The sequence below is a fragment of the Scyliorhinus canicula genome, chromosome 27 (genome assembly GCF_902713615.1).
Source record: "Scyliorhinus canicula chromosome 27, sScyCan1.1, whole genome shotgun sequence".
In the NCBI taxonomy this organism is placed as follows: Eukaryota; Metazoa; Chordata; class Chondrichthyes; order Carcharhiniformes; family Scyliorhinidae; genus Scyliorhinus; species Scyliorhinus canicula.
The window spans coordinates 10,888,501-10,908,075 of NC_052172.1; the positions used below are offsets into that span (position 1 = coordinate 10,888,501).

Consider the following 19,575-nt stretch of genomic DNA (forward strand, 5'->3'; position numbering starts at 1 on the left):
CCCACAAGCCACAAACCAGGTATTGGCACCATGTTCACACCGGCAGCGACCAGGTGTGGTTGCCGCCGGCATGAACCGGTCGGGAACGGCAGGCCGCTCGGCCCATCCGGGTCGGAGAATCGTGGGTCGCCGTGAAAAACGGCGGCCTGCGATTCTCCGAGCGGCGTGTCGCAAAACAAGACACGCCATTTTAGGGGGGGGGGGGGGAGGTGGGAGAATCGCGGGGGGTGCCAGAGCGGCCCTCCCGCGATTCGCCCACCCGGCGTGGGAGCGGAGAATCGCGGCCCTGGTACTTGGCACCATGAGGCAGCAGTGCTAACCACTGTGCCACCGTGCTTCCCCACCGATAATTGCAGAACTCTGCGCCACAGGGGGTTCTGCTGTCCTTGTCCACGAATCACAAAAAGTCGGAGTGAGGAAAGCGATTGAAATTTTAACTTTCATTGCAAGAGGGGGTGGGGGATAGTACAGGGCAATGTGGAGACTGTGTGCAGTGTTGGTCACCTTATTTAAGGAGGGACGTACATCCTTTGGAGGCAGTTCGGGGGGAGGGGTTCATTAAGCTGATTCCCGTGATGAAGCAGTTGTCTTATGAGCAAAGATTGAGCAGGTTTGGGCCTACATTTATTGGAGTGTGGGAGAATGAGAGGTGATCTTATTGAAACATATAAGATTCTGAGGGAGCTGGACAGAGCAGGTGCTGAGGGGATGTTTCCACCTGCGGGGGAATCTGGAACTGGTGTGCGGAGGGAGCACGGGGTGGGGGGGGTTTCAGAGTTTGAGGCCTAGGCAGCTGAAGCCCGCCCACCAAAATAGAGAATGAGCAAGAGTCCATTTCGTCCGAATGGCCGAATAACACCTCATGTGGCCTCACGTCAAAACGTGCTTTATGTTGCTCCTATGAACCACGCTGGGATAGAGGGATGTGCAAGCCAGGATGAGAATTCTAAATTTATTTTAGATGGCATTGCTGGGGGGTGGGAGGGGGGGAGGGGCAGGGGAAGGGGGGTTGTGGAGGAGCAGTTAGCACCATGGCTGTAACATAGGACAGAAGGAGGAATGGATCCTTGCGGGTCACCGGAGGTAACAGTGTGGGGGCAGCAGGGGAAGCCATGGCAAACGATACTCGAGCTAATGATTAGACAGATAAGAATGGAATCAGGTGAGTGCAGTCCCACCAAACCGTTCGACCGTGTGGGAGGCACTGGGAAAAGTTGACGTGGTCAATTGTGCCAAAGGTTGCAAACAGTTTGGGAAGATCAAGGAGGGATGGCAGATCCTTGTCACAATCAAATAGAATTGGGCGGCACAGTGGTTAGCACTGCTGCCTCACAGCGCCAGGGATCCGGGTTCGATTCCGGCCTTGGCTGACTATCTGTGTGGAGTTTGCATGTTCTCCCCGTGTCTGCGTGGGTTTCCTTCAGGCGCTCCGGTTTCCTCCCACAGTACAGAGGTTTTTAAAATAAATTTAGAGTACCCAGATGTGCAGGTTAGGTGGACTGTCCGTGATCAATGCGTCGGGTTACAGGGATAGGGCGGGGAGTGGACTTGAGGAGCCTGTTCAACTGGAGGGTCAGGGCAGACCTAATGGGCCGAATGGGCAGCACGGTAGCAGAAGTGGATTGCACTGTGGCTTCACAGCGCCAGGGTCCCAGGTTCGATTCCCCACTGGGTCACTGTCTGTGCGGAGTTTGCACGTTCTCCCCGTGTTTGCGTGCGTTTCCTCCGGGTGCTCCTGTTTCCTCCCACAGTCCAAAGACATGCAGGTTAGGTGGATTGGCCATGATAAATTGCCCTTAGTGACCAAAAAAGGTTAGGAGGGGTTATTGGGTTACGGGGATAGGGTGGAAGTGATGGCTTAAGTGGGTCGGTGCAGACCCGATGGACTGAATGGCCTCCTTCTGCACTCTATGTTCTATGTTCTATGTCTCCTTCTGCACTGCAGGGGTTCTATGATCTTACTGAATGGCGGAGCAGGCCTGGGAGGACGGGAGTAGTCCACTTCTGCTCCTATTTCACTTGTTGCTTTGTTGGAAGTGAGTCGAGATGAGAGAGGGGCGAGTGGGCTTGAGCCCCATAAGGAAATGCCAGGGCAGGCGATCGAAAGTTTACTCAAAGAGTTGGGTTTTAAGAAACGTGGTAAAAAGGGGAGAGAGAGAGGGAAAGAGGTTCAGGGATGGTGCACCATGCCATGGGGCCTATACAGCTGATGGCATGGCCAACAATGATGGTGCAACATTGGGGATGCCCCATAGGCAAGCATGGGTGAAACCCTGGAATGTGGTGGGTCTGAAGGAGGTTACAAAATTGATAGAGGTCTCCAAAATTATGAGGGGCACAGACAGAGTGGATAGTCAGAGGCTTTTCCCCAGGGTAGTGGGGTCAATTACTAGGGGGGCATAGGTTTAAGGTGCGAGGGGCAAGGTTTAGAGAAGATATAATAAGTTTTTTACACAGAGTGTAGTGGGTGCCTGGAACTCGCCGCCGGAGGAGGTGGTGGAAGCAGGGACGATAGTGACGTTTAAGGGGCATCTTGACAAATACATGAATGGGATGGGAATAGAGGGATACGGACCCAGGAAGTGTAGAAGATTTTAGTTTCGACGGGCAGCATGGTCGGCACAGGCTTGGAGGGCCGAAGGGCCTGTTCCTGTGCTGTACTTTTCTTTGTTCCTTGTACATGGATGGGGGAACGGGTGAGGCCATGGTGGGATTTGAAGACAAGAATTTTGTGTGCTCAAACTGAGACTGCGTGCATGAGGTCCCCGGCCAGCTGCACGGGGCTAGCACCAGCAAGGCAGAGAAGGGCCTCAGATTGAGAAGCAGAGCGTAGATTTCAAGAAATTGAGACAAGTGACATAATTACTCATTCTCCACGAGATGAAGAAGAGTTATGTTCGTAAATAGATACACGATGTATTGCCAAACACATTATTTGCGCGAGTATAGATGCTTTAAGGCAATCAGTTACACTTGCTTTCTGGTGCAGGTTTTAATCTCAACCTTCCAAACAGACATGAAAAATTAACAGGAGAGTTATTCGCTATGATATTGATGTCGTGGGGATCAAGAACAAAATCTGTTTGATTTGACTTCAGATCACATATGTTGCAGTTTCTAATTGGGAAGCTGCTACATCAGTTGACATTGTGACGGTGTTGACTGTTGCTGTTGGCAGCTAAATTAGGGGAACGAGAAGCAGTAATGTGATGACAGACGGGCTAATAAATATTATCATAGATACTCAATCCTTCCCTATATTGATTTCACACCTCCTTGTACAAACAACGACTAATGGTGTGAAGTGCCACTAAAGTGCGGGCATCATTTCCACCCGCGCGCTCTCAGCAGTAATGGAGAAGTCCAGCAGAGGGCGCCCGATACCTGGGTAGAAGTTGATGGGCTCCCCGTCGGATTTTACACACTGGCCGATGACGGTGTTTATGCCCCACGCAAACCTTCCTCCCACCTACCCAATTAGCATATCCTTCAATCCCTTTCTCCATCGTGTACTGGCCAGCTTCCCACTCGGTCTGATCCCGTGGGGAGCTTGACGAAAATAAAACCATTTTGGAATTAAATAATGACAAATAAATTGGCAGGGCAGTAAGGGCAGCGTAATCGGATTGGAGCAGACAGTTCCAGTCGAGGAGGTCACACTGGTACAGGAACAATGACTCAAGCTGCCTCTGCGTGTGAGGTAATCTCATATTATAATTTGAAGCAGAAATTGCACCAACATACATATATTGAGAGGAAACTATGGGCGAGATTCTCCGCAAATGCGGAGAATCGTAAAGGCTGCCGTGGGACAGGCCGTGACCCACGGCAGCCTTCACGCCCACTTCCGGGGCCGATTCTCCCCCCCCCCGGGCGGGGCTAGGAGCGCGGCCCCGTGCGTCACGGCGGCGCGGCCTTGACGACGGTCGTCAAGGCCACATGTCAAGCGTCACGGTGGCTGACGCGGCCGATGATGTCGGCCGCGCATGCGCAGGATGGACAACGCCAACCCGCGCATGCGAAGTTGCCGTCTTTTCCCTCAGCCGCCCCGCAAGACTTGGCGGCTTTATCTTGAGGAGCGGCAGAGGGAAAAGAGTGCGTCCGTTACGGACGCACGGCCCGCGATCGGTAGGCACCAATCGCCGGCCTATGCCCCCCTTGGCACGGCCGTGGTAGTGCCGTGCCAATCGGGCCCCCAGATGCCCCAAACGGGCATCTAGCGCCCGTTTCACGACGGCAGCGAGCAGGTGTGTTTGCTGCCGTGTTGAAACGGGCGTGAAGGCCCGGCCGCTCGGCCTCGGAGAATCGCCGTAAAAAACGGCGAGCGGCGATTCGTGGCGTGGGTCGGGCGTGGGGGGGGGGGGAGAATAGCGGGAGGGCGTGAAAAATGTCGGGAGGCCCTCCCGCTATTCTCCCACCCAGCGTGGGGGGGGCGGAGAATCGCGCCCTATGTTTTTTTTTCATTTATTCATGGGATGTGGGCTGATTTGACCAGCATTTATTGCCCATCCCTAAGGGACATTGAGAGTCAACCACATTGCTGTGGGGTCTGGAGTCACGTGTAGGCCAGACCACGGTAAGGACGGCAGATTTCCTTCCCTAAAGGACATGAGGTGGGATTTTACGACAATCGACTCACGGTCATCTTTAGACGTTTAATTCCAGCTTTTTTTAAAAATTGAATTGAAATTTCACCATCTGCCAGAGCGGGATTCGAACACGGGTCTCCAGAGCAGGACTCAGGGTCTCTGGATTACTAGTCTCACAACAATACCACAACACCACTGCCACCCCTTGTACACCATTGCCTCCGCTCAATGTAACTTTCGCAAGGCAGCTTTTAAAGCCCAACCCCCGCCACTAATTCACCGGGATGGATTGTGCCGTTAGCGGTGAACGGGTTTACACTTTTGGTTGCTCCCTGATCCTCTCTGGGCTTTTGTATTGGAGGCTCATGCCCACCAAACATTCCAAAAAGCACAGCACCAGCGTCTGTGCATCTGAACCAGTCAGACTGAGGAATAATTCAATCGCAGTGCAAAGCCTGAATCGGGAGATATTAACTGGAATGCTAAATTCAATATCAAACCAGGTCCAGAAAGCAAAACAAAGAGAGGGGGGAAAAAATATTGAGAGAGCGATAAAGGTGACAAATACATTTTCAAATGACATTCTTAATTAATTCGATTAATTAAATCCCTTAATTAAAATCTTTTTTTTTTAATTTTAGAGTACCCCATTGCTGTTTTTCCAATTAAGGGGCAATTTAGTGAGACCAATCCACCTACCCCTGCATATCTTTGGGTTGTGGGGGTGAGAACCATGAAGACATGGGGAGAATGTGTAAACCCCACACGGACAGTGTCCCGGGGGCCGGGATCGAACCCGGGTCCATACCGACGCATGCAGACACGGGGAGAATGTGCAAACCCCACACGGACAGTGTCCCGGGGGCCGGGATCGAACCCGGGTCCATACCGACCCATGCAGACACGGGGAGAATGTGCAAACCCCACACGGACAGTGTCCCGGGGGCCGGGATCGAACCCGGGTCCATACCGACGCATGCAGACACGGGGAGAATGTGCAAACCCCACACGGACAGTGTCCCGGGGCCGGGATCGAACCCGTGTCCATACCAACGCATGCAGACACGGGGAGAATGTGCAAACCCCACACGGACAGTGTCCCGGGGCCAGGATCGAACCCAGGTCCATACCGACGCATGCAGACACGGGGAGAATGTGCAAATTCCACACAGACAGTGACCGGGGCCGGAATCGAACATGGGTCCATACCGCCGTGCAGCAGAAGAGCTAACCACTGCGCCACCCTCTTATTTGAAATCCAGTGGAATGAAACTCCACACTTGTAAAAAATAATAATAATTTCCAGTGGCAGAGAAGTTGCCAGGCAATAATTAAGCTGTAGCCATTCTGTTAAATGGGTACATAGATGAGACTGGACAAGCCCTAATTTTTGTCTAGCATGTTGAATATATGCATACTGATGGAACCGTTAACTCACTAGACACGTGCTTTAAGATATGAACAGTGGTTTTAATCTACTTACTACAGAGCCAGCCTGCTACCAATTGAACTCTCGATGAACTGCAGGCTGGCTCTGGACAAGGGTATTTTTATACAGCAGTCCAGGAGGAGGAGTCATGGGCGGAGCCAAGGGTGGAGCCCTGTACAAACTCCTGAGCATTCCCAGAGCTACTCCCCTAGTGGTCGGATAACGCTACTGCGCTTACAATGGTATTGGTAAATACAGTGTGAATTCCTAAGTTACATTCACCACACATACATAAGCACAGCAACTTGACCCTGTTCTAATTGTTTTGACGTCAGGTTCGTCAGCGGGATTGGGGGGGTCCCTGGAAGGCAGCAAAGCATTTTAAGGGCTACAAATTCCGGATTTCCTCTCCCAGCTGCGCACGTGCTGAACGTGGCTGCTAAATTCCAAGTGAATGACGGTGAACTCTGTGACCTTCGTCATCACTTCGGCCGCCAAGTCCAACACAAAGTGTTTCTTATCATTGGGAGTTGAGTGCTTGAACTGACTGTGAGAGAGACAGGATCCAGCTGTGACTAGCGTCTCGACTTATCAAGAGATTTGCTCCAATAGAGCCTGCAGTACCAGCCTCCCAATATCAGTCACACATTCACTCACAACCACTTTGTCCGCTAGTTTAACAGGGGGATTGAAGCTGCAGGAAGGAGTTATCGGACAGGATGCGAAGCCACAACAAGTGGCTTAGTCTCTCCAAAACATGTCTTTGCCATAAATGTGGCCCCAGCCATCATTTATTTTTTAATCCCGGCACGTTTGCTGTTTGCGCCGCCAACGCCCACTCTGGGACTCTGCATCACGCAGTGGAAGGGCATGATAAATCGGAGCGAAATGGAGCCACGTGACGAGAGGGATTACTGACAAGCAGATCGGATAAGGATTATTTTCCTCTGCACTTGTTAACGGTGCGGAAACAAGGGCAGACAAAACTCAGCACGAACCATTTGCTCCGACACTGCTCGTGGGCAGTCTAACCCAGTTTGCTCTCCTGCTTTTCTGTGGGGGGGGGGGGGGGGAGGGGGGGGGGGGGGGGGGTTTACTGCAAAAGCCCCGTGGGGTGGCATGGTGGCACAGTGGTTAGCACTGTGCTTCACAGCTCCAGGGTCGCGGGTCCAATTCCCGGCTTGGGTCACTGTCCGTGCGGAGTCTGCACGTTCTCCCCGTGTTCTGCGTGGGTTTCTCCTCCGGGGGCTCCGGTCTCCTCCCACAAGTCCCGAAAGACGTGCCTGTTGGGTGAATTGGACTTTCTGAATTCTCCCTCTGTCTACCCGAACAGGCGGCGGAATGTGGCGACCAGGGTCTTTTCACAGTAACTTAATTGCCGTGTTAATGTAAGCCCACTAGTAAAGATTATTATTATTACTATGAGAGGCAGGCAGCGGTTAGACAGCCTGAAGCTACGTCGTGGGCAGCAGTGCTGGGAATGGTAAAGTTTGAACTGTTGAACCATTTGTTGGTTCTTCACAGGGGGAGACAGCACCAATGAACTTGGAGATGGCAACGGAAGGATTAATGCTGAAACGTAACGGGGTGGATCCTCCGGTCCCCCAGCCGCGTGCCCCCCCCCGCCCCGCCCATGTCAATGGGATTTCCCATTGAAGCCCTACCAAGAAACCCATGGGCGGGGTCACACTGTTGACGGGAAAAAAGAATCCCAAAGGCTGGAGAATTCCAACAATATCGGGATTAATTTGACCGCTTGACAGAACCCCAGAAAGGAGAAACTACCGCAACGTGGAAATGAAGAGTACCAGTAAAACCTGTCCAAACTGGTCTTGTATTCATGGTAACCCAGTAATACTGGTTTTTACTGGAATCTAACAGATTTGAACTCATTTTCCTTCTTGGAGGTGACTTGGCAATGAAGCGTTGGAGGCAGTAAGGTCCCACTTTCAGAACTTTGTCCCTGCTGTATTAATTCCTGGGATATCATCAAGGGTCGGTGTTTATTGCTGCTGTCCACGTGGTGGAAGTGCTCTCCCATTGCTGTTAGCGAAGGAGCGCCAGGATTTTCGCCCAACCCTGTTGAAAAGACGGGGACAGACGTCCACATCGGGAAATATGGGGTGGGATTTTATGGCCCCAGCGTGGTGGGCTGGTGGTAGGGCCTTAAAATGCGGCGAGCCTTAACTTCAGTGGGAATGGAAGATGCCAGTGGGTGGGACCTCAAAGTCCTGCCCATGGAGGTGGTAGTGTTGACATGCACTTACATAGGAACAGGAGGGGCAGTGGTTAGCACAGCGCCAGGACCCTGGTTCGTTTCCAGCCTTGGGTGACTGTCTGTGTGGAGTTTGCACATTCTCGTGTCTGCGTGGGTTTCCTCCTGGTGCTACGGGTTCCTCCCATAGTCTTATGAGCAAGTTAGGGGGATTGGCCGTGCTAAATTGCCCCTTAGTGTCCAAAGATATGTAGGTTAGGTGGATTAGCCATGCTAAATTGCCCCTTAGTGTCCAAACATGTGCAGGTTAGATGGATTGGTCGTGCTAAATTGCCCCTTAGTGTCCAAACATGTGCAGGTTAGATGGATTGGCCATGCTAAATTGCCCCTTAGTGTCCAAACATGTGCAGGTTAGATGGATTAGCCATGCTAAAATTGCCCCTTAGTGTCCAAACATGTGCAGGTTAGATGGATTGGCCATGCTAAATTGCCCCTCAGCGTCCAAAGGGTGGGCGGGCTTACAGGGGAAGGCAGGGAGTGGGCCTAGGTTAGGGTGCTCTTTCATAGGATCGGTGCAGACTCAACGGGCCGAATGGCCTCTTTCTGCACTGCAGGGATTCTATGATTCTATTCTCGTCGGCCATTCAGCCCCTCGAGCCTGCCCCGCCATTCAATGGCTGATTTGTGACCTAACTCCACATACCTGCCTTTGGCCCAGATCCCTTCATACTCTTTGCTTTACAAATATTTGTCTACCTCAGACTTTGAATTGTAGACTTTTGCTGCCGTCTGTCCTTCAAACCTCTGCGCTGGGACCATTCGAAGCTGAACCCAGTGGTTTTCCTCATTCAGCTCACCCTGATACTTTTGTTAGCCGGATCCTATTGATCAAAAACAATCTGACCGTCAGTTTATGAAACATCTTGTGTAGTACGTGCCTTCTTACAAATCACAGAATAGATTCGGAATGAGGTCAAATGCACAGCACACGTAATTGACTCTCATTGCTGAGTTTGTACCAAGGATCAGACAAGAATCAGCTCCAGTTAGTGGGAAGGATCCAACCATCTGAATCAATTCAACTGGTGCGAGCAACTCGAAGGAAACAATAAAATAACACCAAGCATCTTGTTTTCATTAATTTTTCTTTGAAATGCTTGAATTAACAAAAATGAAACAAGGTTTAATACGAGGAGCAGGCCACGATAGAATGTCACGAACGCTCCAGTGCCTGTGTTTGTTACATTCAATTAATTGAAATAAAACCAAAGAACAATTCTCGTAATTGTCCTTGAGAGCTGTTTGCTCTCTCTCCTTGAAGAGTCTAGTTAGGAGAGCTGCTTTCACAGTGTTTGACACGGGCTTCAAGGAGATCTCAAGCAGCGAAGACTCCAGAATCTTCCAGAAAACGGTTGTCCTAGCAACACCACATCAGTTCTTAACGACAAACAATGCAGAAAAAAACAAACAACTACCTGCCTGGCAGAAAAGCCTTTAATCACCAGGCAACAAAAAAAGCTTTGCACTTAGCCCCAAAATCAACAGCAACCTGTGTGGTTTAATGCGCTGGGGCGAATATGTGTGAATTGATGTGCAGGGGCCACTGGAATAGGGGCTGGGTCACGTCTTCTACTGGAAGAGGATACGCAGAGGCTGCAGATGTGGAGGGTCCTGGTCCAAATGTGTCGTGGGTACCTTGCGGACGATGGGGTCGGGGTGGGGGGCGGGGGGGTGGAAGGGTGGTTGAATCGAGGAACAGACTTCCTCTTGAGGCTGCTGTCTTTTTCCTCTGGGTTGCTGACATCCTGCACTGGGGCTGGTGAAGAGAAATGGGCTGGAGAGGGCGCGAAGAGTGTACTGGGGGACTGGTATTTAAATATGGTTCCGGAACCTTCCAGCGGGTGGCAGCAGGACAAGTCAGTGCCCGGCCCGCCTGGTGACTTGGAGTGGAACCCGCCTGCGCGCACCTCAGCGCAGAATCTGGCGCAGGGTCCCGCCATTCTGGCCGACGGGGAAAGGCGCCGCCGGAGCCACCCGTCACCGCCCTTAGTCTCAAAATGGAAGAATTCGGCCCAAGTGTCTCACTACTGCGGGGTTTAGCTCCAATTAGTCCGACAGAATGGCTATTGCCGCAATTGCCATTTGAACACCCTCTGTGGTGATGTGCATCACTGTAAATACACAAGGGGTTAATGTAAATACATGTAGACTAGCTAGACACTAGAGGGAGCACCGGAGACATCACACATACACACTCAACCAATAGATCAGTTAGATAGGACACGACCAATGGGCATTCACGATACACACAGAGGTGACACTACCACAGGAGGGCATTACACCAACTCATATATAAAGGACACCACACACATGATCTTCCTCTTTCCATTGGAGACAGTCAGTGAGTAGAGACACAGGGTTGATTCAACATCACTCCCACCACGTGGATTGTAGCAGACTGGTTAGTCAGTCTGGGTAGCTATAGAAGGATTAACAATAGTGTTGAACCCGAGTAGGAGAAGTGTAAATAGTTTAATAAACGTGTTGAAGTTATCTCCACGTCCGATCCTTCCTTTGTCAAGTGCACCACAAGGAAGCCGCTTATGCTACACCTAGAGTATAACAAGACATGGTACCCGGAGTGAACTGTTTCAATCCATATAGCTAAAACTCAGCGTACAGTGACAACCAGCAACAATACCCAGGCGAGATGTTTGAGATCCCGGTTCCGCAGCGGCTCCAGTGCCACGGCGATCTCCGCGAAAACCGGCGGGCATTCCGGCAGAGGTTTGAAATCTTCCTGGCAGCAGGACTTTGACACATACGCGGCGGCGCCACTGGGCCAAAGTTCCTGGGATTCTCTTCCCAAAAACATCGCTGTGTGTGTCAAGCCATCACCCCACAGGCCGCAGCGGTCCATGGTGAAGACCCATCACCAGCACTGGCGGGCGAACAGTAAATGCCCGTCTTGCCAGCGTCGAACACGACGCGAGAACAAGAATAAACAAAAAGTGCGCAGCAGCTACGTGGGCATCATAAAAAACAAAGACAAGTCCCCCAATTATTCAATTCCTGGCATTCCAATTTAAGAATAACAGTGGTTTCGGTGCAAGGTTCGTAGAATCTAGCAGTAAACTAAGCTAAACGGTCGGGAAGTAAAAACAAATTTAAAGCGTCTCCTGTCTGGCATTGCGTTTGTCATCCACTCGATTAATCCGTGGTAAGTACAGGTTTAAAATGTCCCCGAGTGGCTCTGGAGCCATTTTAAAATGGTGGCCGCGACCCAACTCAAGGACACCTGCCCCTCCTTCCCAGCGCCACCGTGGAATTATTTTTTTCTAATTCACTCACGGGATGTGGACGTCGCTGGCTGGGCCCCGGCATTTATTGCCCATCCCGAAGTGCCCCTTGGGCAGGTGGGCGGTGATCCGCTTTCTTGAACCGCTGCTGTTCCATGTGGTGTAGGTACACCCACTGTGCTGGTAGGGCAGGAGTTCCAGGGTTTTAACCCAGTGACAGTGAAGGAACGGCGATATGTTCCCAAGTCTGGATGGGGTGTGTGGCTTTTTTAAGTGGTGGTGGTGTCTTTGTCCTTCGTGTTGGTAGAGGTCGCAGATTTGGAATGTGTTGTGTAAGGGGCCGTGGTGAGTTGCTGGTGCATCCTGTAGATGGTACACACGGCTGCCGCTGTGCGTCAGTAGTGGAGGGAGTGAATGTTGGATAGAGTGCCAGTAAAGTGGGGCTGCTTTGTCCTGGATGGTGTCGAGCTTCTTGAGCGTTGTTGGAGCTGCGCTCACCCAGGCAAGTGGGGAATATCCCATTATACTCCTGACTTGTGTCTTGTAGATGGTGGACAGGCTTTTGGGGGTTCAGGAGGTGAGTTACTCATCGTAGGATTCCTATTTTATGATCTGCCCTTGAAGCCACAGTATTTATATGGCTAGTCCAGTTCAGTTTCTGATCAATGGTAACTCCTAGGATGCTTATGGTGGGGGTACAGCGGTGGCAATACAATTGTTTGGCAAGGGGCAGTGGTTACAGCCTCTCTTGCTGGAGATGGCCATTGCCTGACATTTGTGTGGCACAAATGTTACTTGCTCCTTGTCAGCCCGAGCGTAGATATTGCCCAGATCTTGCTGCACCTGGACATGGGCTGCTTCAGTTTTTGAAGAATCACGAAAAGTTCTGAACAATCATCAGCGAGCATCCCCAGTGATGGAAGGTTATTTATGAAGCAGCTGAAGCTGGTTAGGGCTAGGACACTACCCTGAGGAAGTCCTTGCAGTGATGTCCCATTCCCCCCCCCCCCCCCCGACCCCCACCCTGCCTTCAATGTCCACAAAGTCAGGTCAGCTACTCCAGTATTCAGGGTTCAGAGATGTTATGAACCAGTCTGGATTCAGGAACCTATTGAAAGGAAAGTTCAAAAGGTCTCACCCATGCCTCCTACATGCCAACTTAGTGCCATCATATGCCCAGCACCCATGCCCCAAGGTCCCTCTTACCCTCCATGCCAACTCATGCATGTGTCCTTGTAATTTAAGTCTGGATAAAAGCTCAGACTCCGTAAAAGTGGGGACAACCGGAGAGAACTGTTGACTTTCCTAGATAGACACCTTTAGGTGGTTATACTAAGGTACTTTTCTGTGATCTCTTTTGTCAATGCCTCAATCTTTATTTGCACAAGATAAAGAGGTGCGCCATGTTTGAGGCTTGATGCGTTTAACAGTATGTCTGATTGACACTTTGATTAGATTCTGGTATAGCCCTTTTTACAAAATATTTAAGAGTGGGTGTTTTTTTTCAGACCAATCCATGCATGCCATTGTTACTATACCATTGTTACTATATGGTTCATTGGCTCTGTATCGAGGGTACACTGGGTGAATGGGCATAGATGGGCACTGTGTTGGCACTGAATTGGCATGTGGGGTGATATGAGACCATGGGGGTGCGTGGGGTCTTGAGTTGGCATGGAGGGCAAAAGGGGCCATGGGGTGTGGGTGGAGGGTGAAGTCATGTGAAGGGCGAAGGATGGAGGGTCGAACAGCCTTTAATACAACCAAGATGGAGTCCCAGAGATCTGAGGAAGCTCTTGTAACCAGCCCGCCTCAGGACTCAGCCACCCCATGGCTGTATCTGATCTGCTTACGGGAGAGGCAGGCCCACCCCATCTCCCCTTCCATTCCCCCCCCCCCCCCCCCCCCCCCGCGGAGTGAAAATCACTGCAAAATCCCACCATGGCAAGAACCTCCCCGCACTGACAGTAAAACTTCAGGGCATTTCAGCCAAGGTCAACGGTCCCTTTCATTAGCAAGCCTTCCTTCGAGAGAATGGACGTGTTATCGAACCATGACAGAGTGAACAATGTATCGAACAATCTATTGCAGTAAACAAAGCAAAGGTTTAGATTGTCCGCTGTGTAATACCGCAAGAATTACTGGCCACAAAACACAACTGAGATTCCCTTTGCTCCGGTGTAACTGATCTCCCGGAATGGAATGACGGAGGCAGACCTCCAAGTTTTGACCTGTGACCTTCTTTGCAATCCGAACCCCAAACCACAGCGAATCGGTGTCCTGCACACTTCTTGCAGGCGATTCAGTCCCGTGGAAGCAATGAAGTTATTTTACAGCAGTCAGCTTGGGGAACAAACCTACTCTTTGCAATCTAGCAGCAGAGCAAGGGCTGGAGAGAAAGCTACATTGCCGCTGTGATTTGGTTTCTCGGAGAGCTGACTGACAAAATGATACATTTTACCTCCGAGATTTCATTTCAATTAATCAATCTGTTCTATCTGAATGCGGCACTGCAGGTTTACTCGTGGGGCCCAAAGGGAAGTCTTCTAAAGATTTGGGAGAAATAGAAACAGACAAAAGAAAAATGCCTCGAATATCCCTTTTCACCGTTAACAGAAAAAAAATGATCTTTAAAACCCAGTTAAAAAGAGAGACGGAGGGCAGCACGGTGGCCTAGTGGTTAGCACAGCTGCCTCACGGCGCTGAGGTCCCAGGTTCGATCCCGGCTCTGGGTCACTGCCCGTGTGGAGTTTGCACATTCTCCTCGTGTCTGCGTGGGTTTCGCCCCCACAACCCAAAGATGTGTAGGGTCGGTGGATTGGCCATGCTAAATTGCCCCTTAATTGGAAAAAATAATTGGGTAATCTAAAAAAAATTTGTAGACGGTAGATTTGGTCTCGATGTCTATGCAAGAGTAGACATCGAGGTAGATCCTCCTGACCAGGGCTAAGCCAATGGTTTATTGGAAAATTACTCTTTAACCTTAAGACCCAGATTTCAAACATCCTTGTGTTATGGGCCAGGGTTTAGAGAACCACAAAGTGTATCATGGAGTTCACCTGACCCACGGCTTTTGCTAGATTGTGGTATGGGGAGCACATGGCCCACTCTACAGGTGTGGGACAGCAGAAAATCTAAAAGTATTTTTTAAACAAAACATATGAACTCAATTAACCTTTTTAAAACATACAGTGAACATCTTAGCAACCATCAATTCAAATACGCCTCCCAAAGAATACAACATTCTAAATAATCCTTAAACTTTCCTTTTAACATCCATAAGACGAAAAACCCTTTTAACAGAAGCACATCAGGTTTGAATTCTCTACTGAGAGCAGTTATCACTCTGAATTCACCAAATGATCTGGAGATAGTCTTTAGATGGCAGAGAAATCAAAATTGCACCTTCTTTGGCTGGCTGCAGCTCCAACACTAAAACGCAACCAAAAAAAGACAGACACGTCCAAGCTTTTCCTCTAAACAAAACTAAAAAGCAGAGCCAGAGCTCAGTTCCACCCACGCTCTGCCACTGCAGCCACTTGAGCAGACAACCATTTCTTGAAGTGACATTCCCATGATACTTGCTACAGCATTACCTGGACAGATTAAACCAAAGTTTAGTCTTTGCAACAGGGATCCAGTTTGCGAAGTAAGATTTGAGTACAATTTTGAGAAAGATTGCACGAATCAGATTTGGTACTGGTTCCAGAATCAGGGGCGGAATTCTCCGGCCATTGCGATGCGCTTTTCCCGCAGCAGCGCAGCCCGGCCCAGAGGTTCCCTGGCAACAGCGCACCGTCTGGAAACATGTGGCTAGGGGGCCAGACAATCCAGCCAGAGATTTGACAAAAAACTGGAAGTGAGATTGGAAATATTTGGGCGGGGGGAAGGGGGAAATTGATGAATGAATCTAGGGGTCGGGGCATACGCCAGTGATGAAAGATCATTACAATTACAGTTGGGATGAGTTCTAAACAAAGTTTTGCATTTCAGAGTAATTTCAATTAATTCCTAATAATTTCACAGGTCAGTTCAGTCAGGTATATTTGGTCAAATTTGGTCAAAATATCGACATAAGAGACATAGAATTAACAGTGCAGAAGGAAGCCATTTGGCCCATCGAATCTGCACCGGCCCTTGGAATGAACACCCCACTTACGTCCACACGTCCGCCCCCATACCCGTAACACAGCAACCCCACACAATGCCTTTGGACAAAAAGGGCAATTTAGCATGGCCAATCCACCTAACCCGCACATCTCTGGACTGTTGGAGGAAACTGGAGCACCCGGAGGAAACCCACGCACACACGGGGAGGACGTGCAGACTCCGCACAGACAGTGACCCAGCGGGGAATCGAACCTGGGACCCTGGAGCTGCGAAGCAACTGTGCTAACCACTGTGCTACCGTGCCATATCAGGTGGCTTCTTTCTGGATTACTGACGTAAGGCCAGCGGCGCGGCTTCAATCCCCGAACCGGTTGAGGTCACTCATGAAGGCCCCGCCTTCTCGAACTTGCACCTCAGCTGAGGTGTGGTTTAAAGCAAACGTTTTAAGCGAGATAATAAACATTTCCGGACCTAAAGAAGAGTGTTTGAAAAGCATTGGGGCATTTAACAGGAAACTGTCAGGAGATGAGGGATAAAGGAATTGAAGGATGTTAATCTAAGGCGAGATGAACAAAGTACAAAGAACAAAGAAAAGTACAGCGCAGGAACAGGCCTTTTGGGCCTGACCGAAGGCCGGAATCGAACCTGGATCCCTGGCGCTGTGAGGCAGCAGCTCTAACCAAAATGCCGCCATTTCCCCCCCTCTCAGGTCTTAGGTAAAGTCATTGCTCATTGTTTTCTGCCACCAACATTGCTTCTTAGTTGAAAGATGCAGACGTATTGAAGTGACGGCTTGGCCCGGTGATAGCACACTTGCCTCTGAGCCAGAAGCTACGGGCTCTGGAGCCTCACCTGGGTTTAAGCAAATAATCTAGGCCGGCGCTTTAATCATGTGTCATGTGAGAGTACCTTTAAGAAATGGATGTTTAAGCAATGTACCTTTAAGAAATAGCAGCTCATACTACTGAAGTGATATCAGAGTGTGGGGGGAGCTGAGCTGAGCTCACGTCTGCTTTCGTTTTTCAGTTTTGAGGAAAAGAGCGTGGGTGTGTCTGTGTTTGCAGTGAGCTGGATCTGCTGTGATCTCTGCCAGGAAAGACTATCTCTGAATCATTTGGGTGATTTAAACTCATAATAGTAATGTCCTTAACCTGATTTGTTTCTGTTTAAAGGTGTTAAGTCTCTTGGATGTTTAAAGGAACAACTGAAGGATTATTTAGTGTTGTATTATTTTCGGGGTTATCTTTGAAGGAAGAGGTGTTAAGCGATCCAATGTTTATTTAAAAGGTTAAGTTGAATTCATGGAATAAACATTGTTTTGTGTTTAAAAACCCAAGTGTCCATAATTGTAATACCACACCTGGAGAACAGGCTGTGTGTTTCAGAAGCAATAATCCATTAAAGGGAGAGGTTGGTTGAACTCCATGATACATTTTGGGGTTCTGAAAACGCCTCTCCCATAACGCATGTTCCAAGACTGAGTTGCTCATTGCTGGAGGGCACTTCTTTTCACTTCAGATCTGAAATCAGCGTCCAAACAAACATAAAATATCCTACGGCGTCCTCTGTTTCAGGGAAGAGCAGCAAGTCTCCTGGTAGAGCATCAATGAAAGTTCCATTCAGCCCACTGCGCCTCTGCAGGCTGAGAATCAGTCATCCAGACTAATCCCACTCTCCAGTTCTTGGACCGTAGCCCTGTAGGGTTCTGCACTTCACTGTCCCGGCCAACATTCATCCTTCAGACTACCCAGACATTCCCCTATCGAACCGTGCAGTGTGCAGATTGGCTGCTGCGTTTGGGTAAGAGAACAGTGATCACTTCAACAGTGATCTGGAGTCTCGAAGGTTGATCCATCATTGACGTTTCCTCCGTTATATCAGAAGAATTTTATGATTTAATAAGAAGCTTGTGCGTAATTAAACGGTGGAGGTTACAGAATCATTCCTGCCTTTCATTGGTGTGTAAAATATAATCTACAGTAATTACAGGTCAGCTCTGTGGTATATGCATTACTGTAAATACACAAGGGGTTAATGTAAATACAGTACAACTAAGTAACCACTAGAGGGAGCACCGGAGATATCATGACATGCAGACATACAGCTAATGAACACATAGAATAGGACACGACCAATGAGCAGTCAAGACACCCAGAGGTGGCACTACCACAAGGGGGCATTACATAACCCATATAAAAGGGCAGGGCACACATGCTCTGTCTCTTTCCACAGGCGACACTTAGAGAGAAGGACAGGGGCAGATCAGAAGCATCACACCCACCACGTGGCTTAGAGCAGACTGGTTAGTTAGACTGAGTTACTATAGCAAGATTAGCAGGAGAGTCGAACTCATAGAGAACGATGCTAATGGTTCAATAAATTACATTGAACTTACTTCAAAGTCTGGAGTATCTTTTGGTCAATGCTGCATCGAGTTGCAGCCCGTGTTATCCCAGAGTACATAACACATCATGGTACCAGTAATGCCAGTTGAATCTATCTCGTTCAACTCAGCAAGATCCGTGACCACCAGCCACTGCACCCAGGCAAGATGATCGAGATTCCGCTTCCTCAGCAGCTCAGGTACCACGGCAATCTCACATAACACATCAAGCTCGTTAGCCCACATCCATCTTTAGCTCACTAGCCAGCACTGCAAGAAACACTCAGACAGCACAGTGGGTAGCATTGTAATATCTTGAGAGAGGTTTAAAAAACAAAGTCATGGCTTTTCCATTTTTGACAGAATACAACAAAGGGGGTAAATTTTCAAACCATGAACTTTGAGTGTCCAGAAGATACACGCAACAGCTCTTCCAAGCTCCAATCACCCTAGGGCGGCAAGGGGGCGGGGGCACAGTGGTTAGTACCGCTGCCTCACAACGCCAGGGTCCCCGGGTTCGATTCCAGCCTCAGGTGACTGTCTGTGTGGAGTTTGTACGTTCTCCCCGTGTCTGCGTGGGTTTCCGCCGGGTGCTCCGGTTTCCTCCCACAGTCCAAAGATGTTCAGGTTAGGTGGGGTTACAGGAACAGGGTGGGAGATTGAGTCTGTGTAGAGAGCTCTTTCAGAGGGTTGGTACAGACTCGATGCGCCGAATGGCCTCCTTCTGCACTGTAAGAATTTTATGATTCCAAGTTCCAATTAATTAATAATAATAATCTGTATTACTATCACAAGTAGGCTTACGTTAACACTGCAATGAAGTGACTGTGAAAAGTCCCTAGTCGCCACATTCCGGCGCCTGTTCGGGTACACAGAGGGAGAATTCAGAATGTCCAATTCACCTAACAAGCACATCTTTCGGGACTTGTGGGAGGAAACCGGAGCGCCCGGAGGAAACCCACGCAGGCACTGGGAGAACATGCAGACTCCACACAGACAGTGACACAAGCCGGGAATCGAACCTGGGACCCTGGCGCTGTGACGCAGTCGTGCTAACCACTGTGTTACTGTGCCGCCCATGGCTTTGGATTCCTTTGACTTTTTTTAAAGAGTGAAAAAAAGGAACTTCCTGGGATATCTCAAAGCATTTCACATCCAATAAATGATTATATAAAGTGTAACCTGATGGGACTGCAGTAAAAATAAACTCCCTTCTTCTCGGGACATCCCTTATACTGAAGTCTATGGGCTAGAAATTGGGCCATATTGTTTATTGAACATCAATTTGCGGCCTGGTTGTTGCTCTGGGGCTAGGATTTCCTACTGCTCGATAGGAGGGCATGTCCCATCAGGCTGTTGGCTGGCCGGGTGCTCTACAGGAGGCCAAAGAGCATGCAGGCTGACACGAGTTGTAGCCCACCTCCAACCTGTCTGTCCCTCTTGAAGAGAAGTGGCTCTGAATCACAGGAGGCCTGCTGTCTGAAGTGAGTGGCAACAGGGAGGTCACGGGAGAGATCAGCCCCCCCCCCCCCCCCCCCCGAGGGCCTGCC

General features: G+C 49.8%; 1 protein-coding gene across 3 annotated transcripts in view; it reads right to left on the minus strand.

Annotated features, from left to right (window-relative positions):
* LOC119957804 (sodium/calcium exchanger 3-like) overlaps window positions 1-19,575 on the minus strand; it is a 323,961-nt gene that overhangs the window by 76,662 nt on the left and 227,724 nt on the right. The window contains exon 1 of one of the 3 annotated variants that reach the window (XM_038785918.1): window positions 8,990-9,544. The exons of the other annotated variants lie outside the window; for them this stretch is intronic. Coding sequence (XP_038641846.1) covers window positions 8,990-9,081 — 92 coding nt within the window. The 5' untranslated portion in view covers window positions 9,082-9,544. Of the gene's footprint in view, window positions 1-8,989; window positions 9,545-19,575 lie in introns of those variants that run through there. 3 annotated transcript variants of the gene reach the window in all.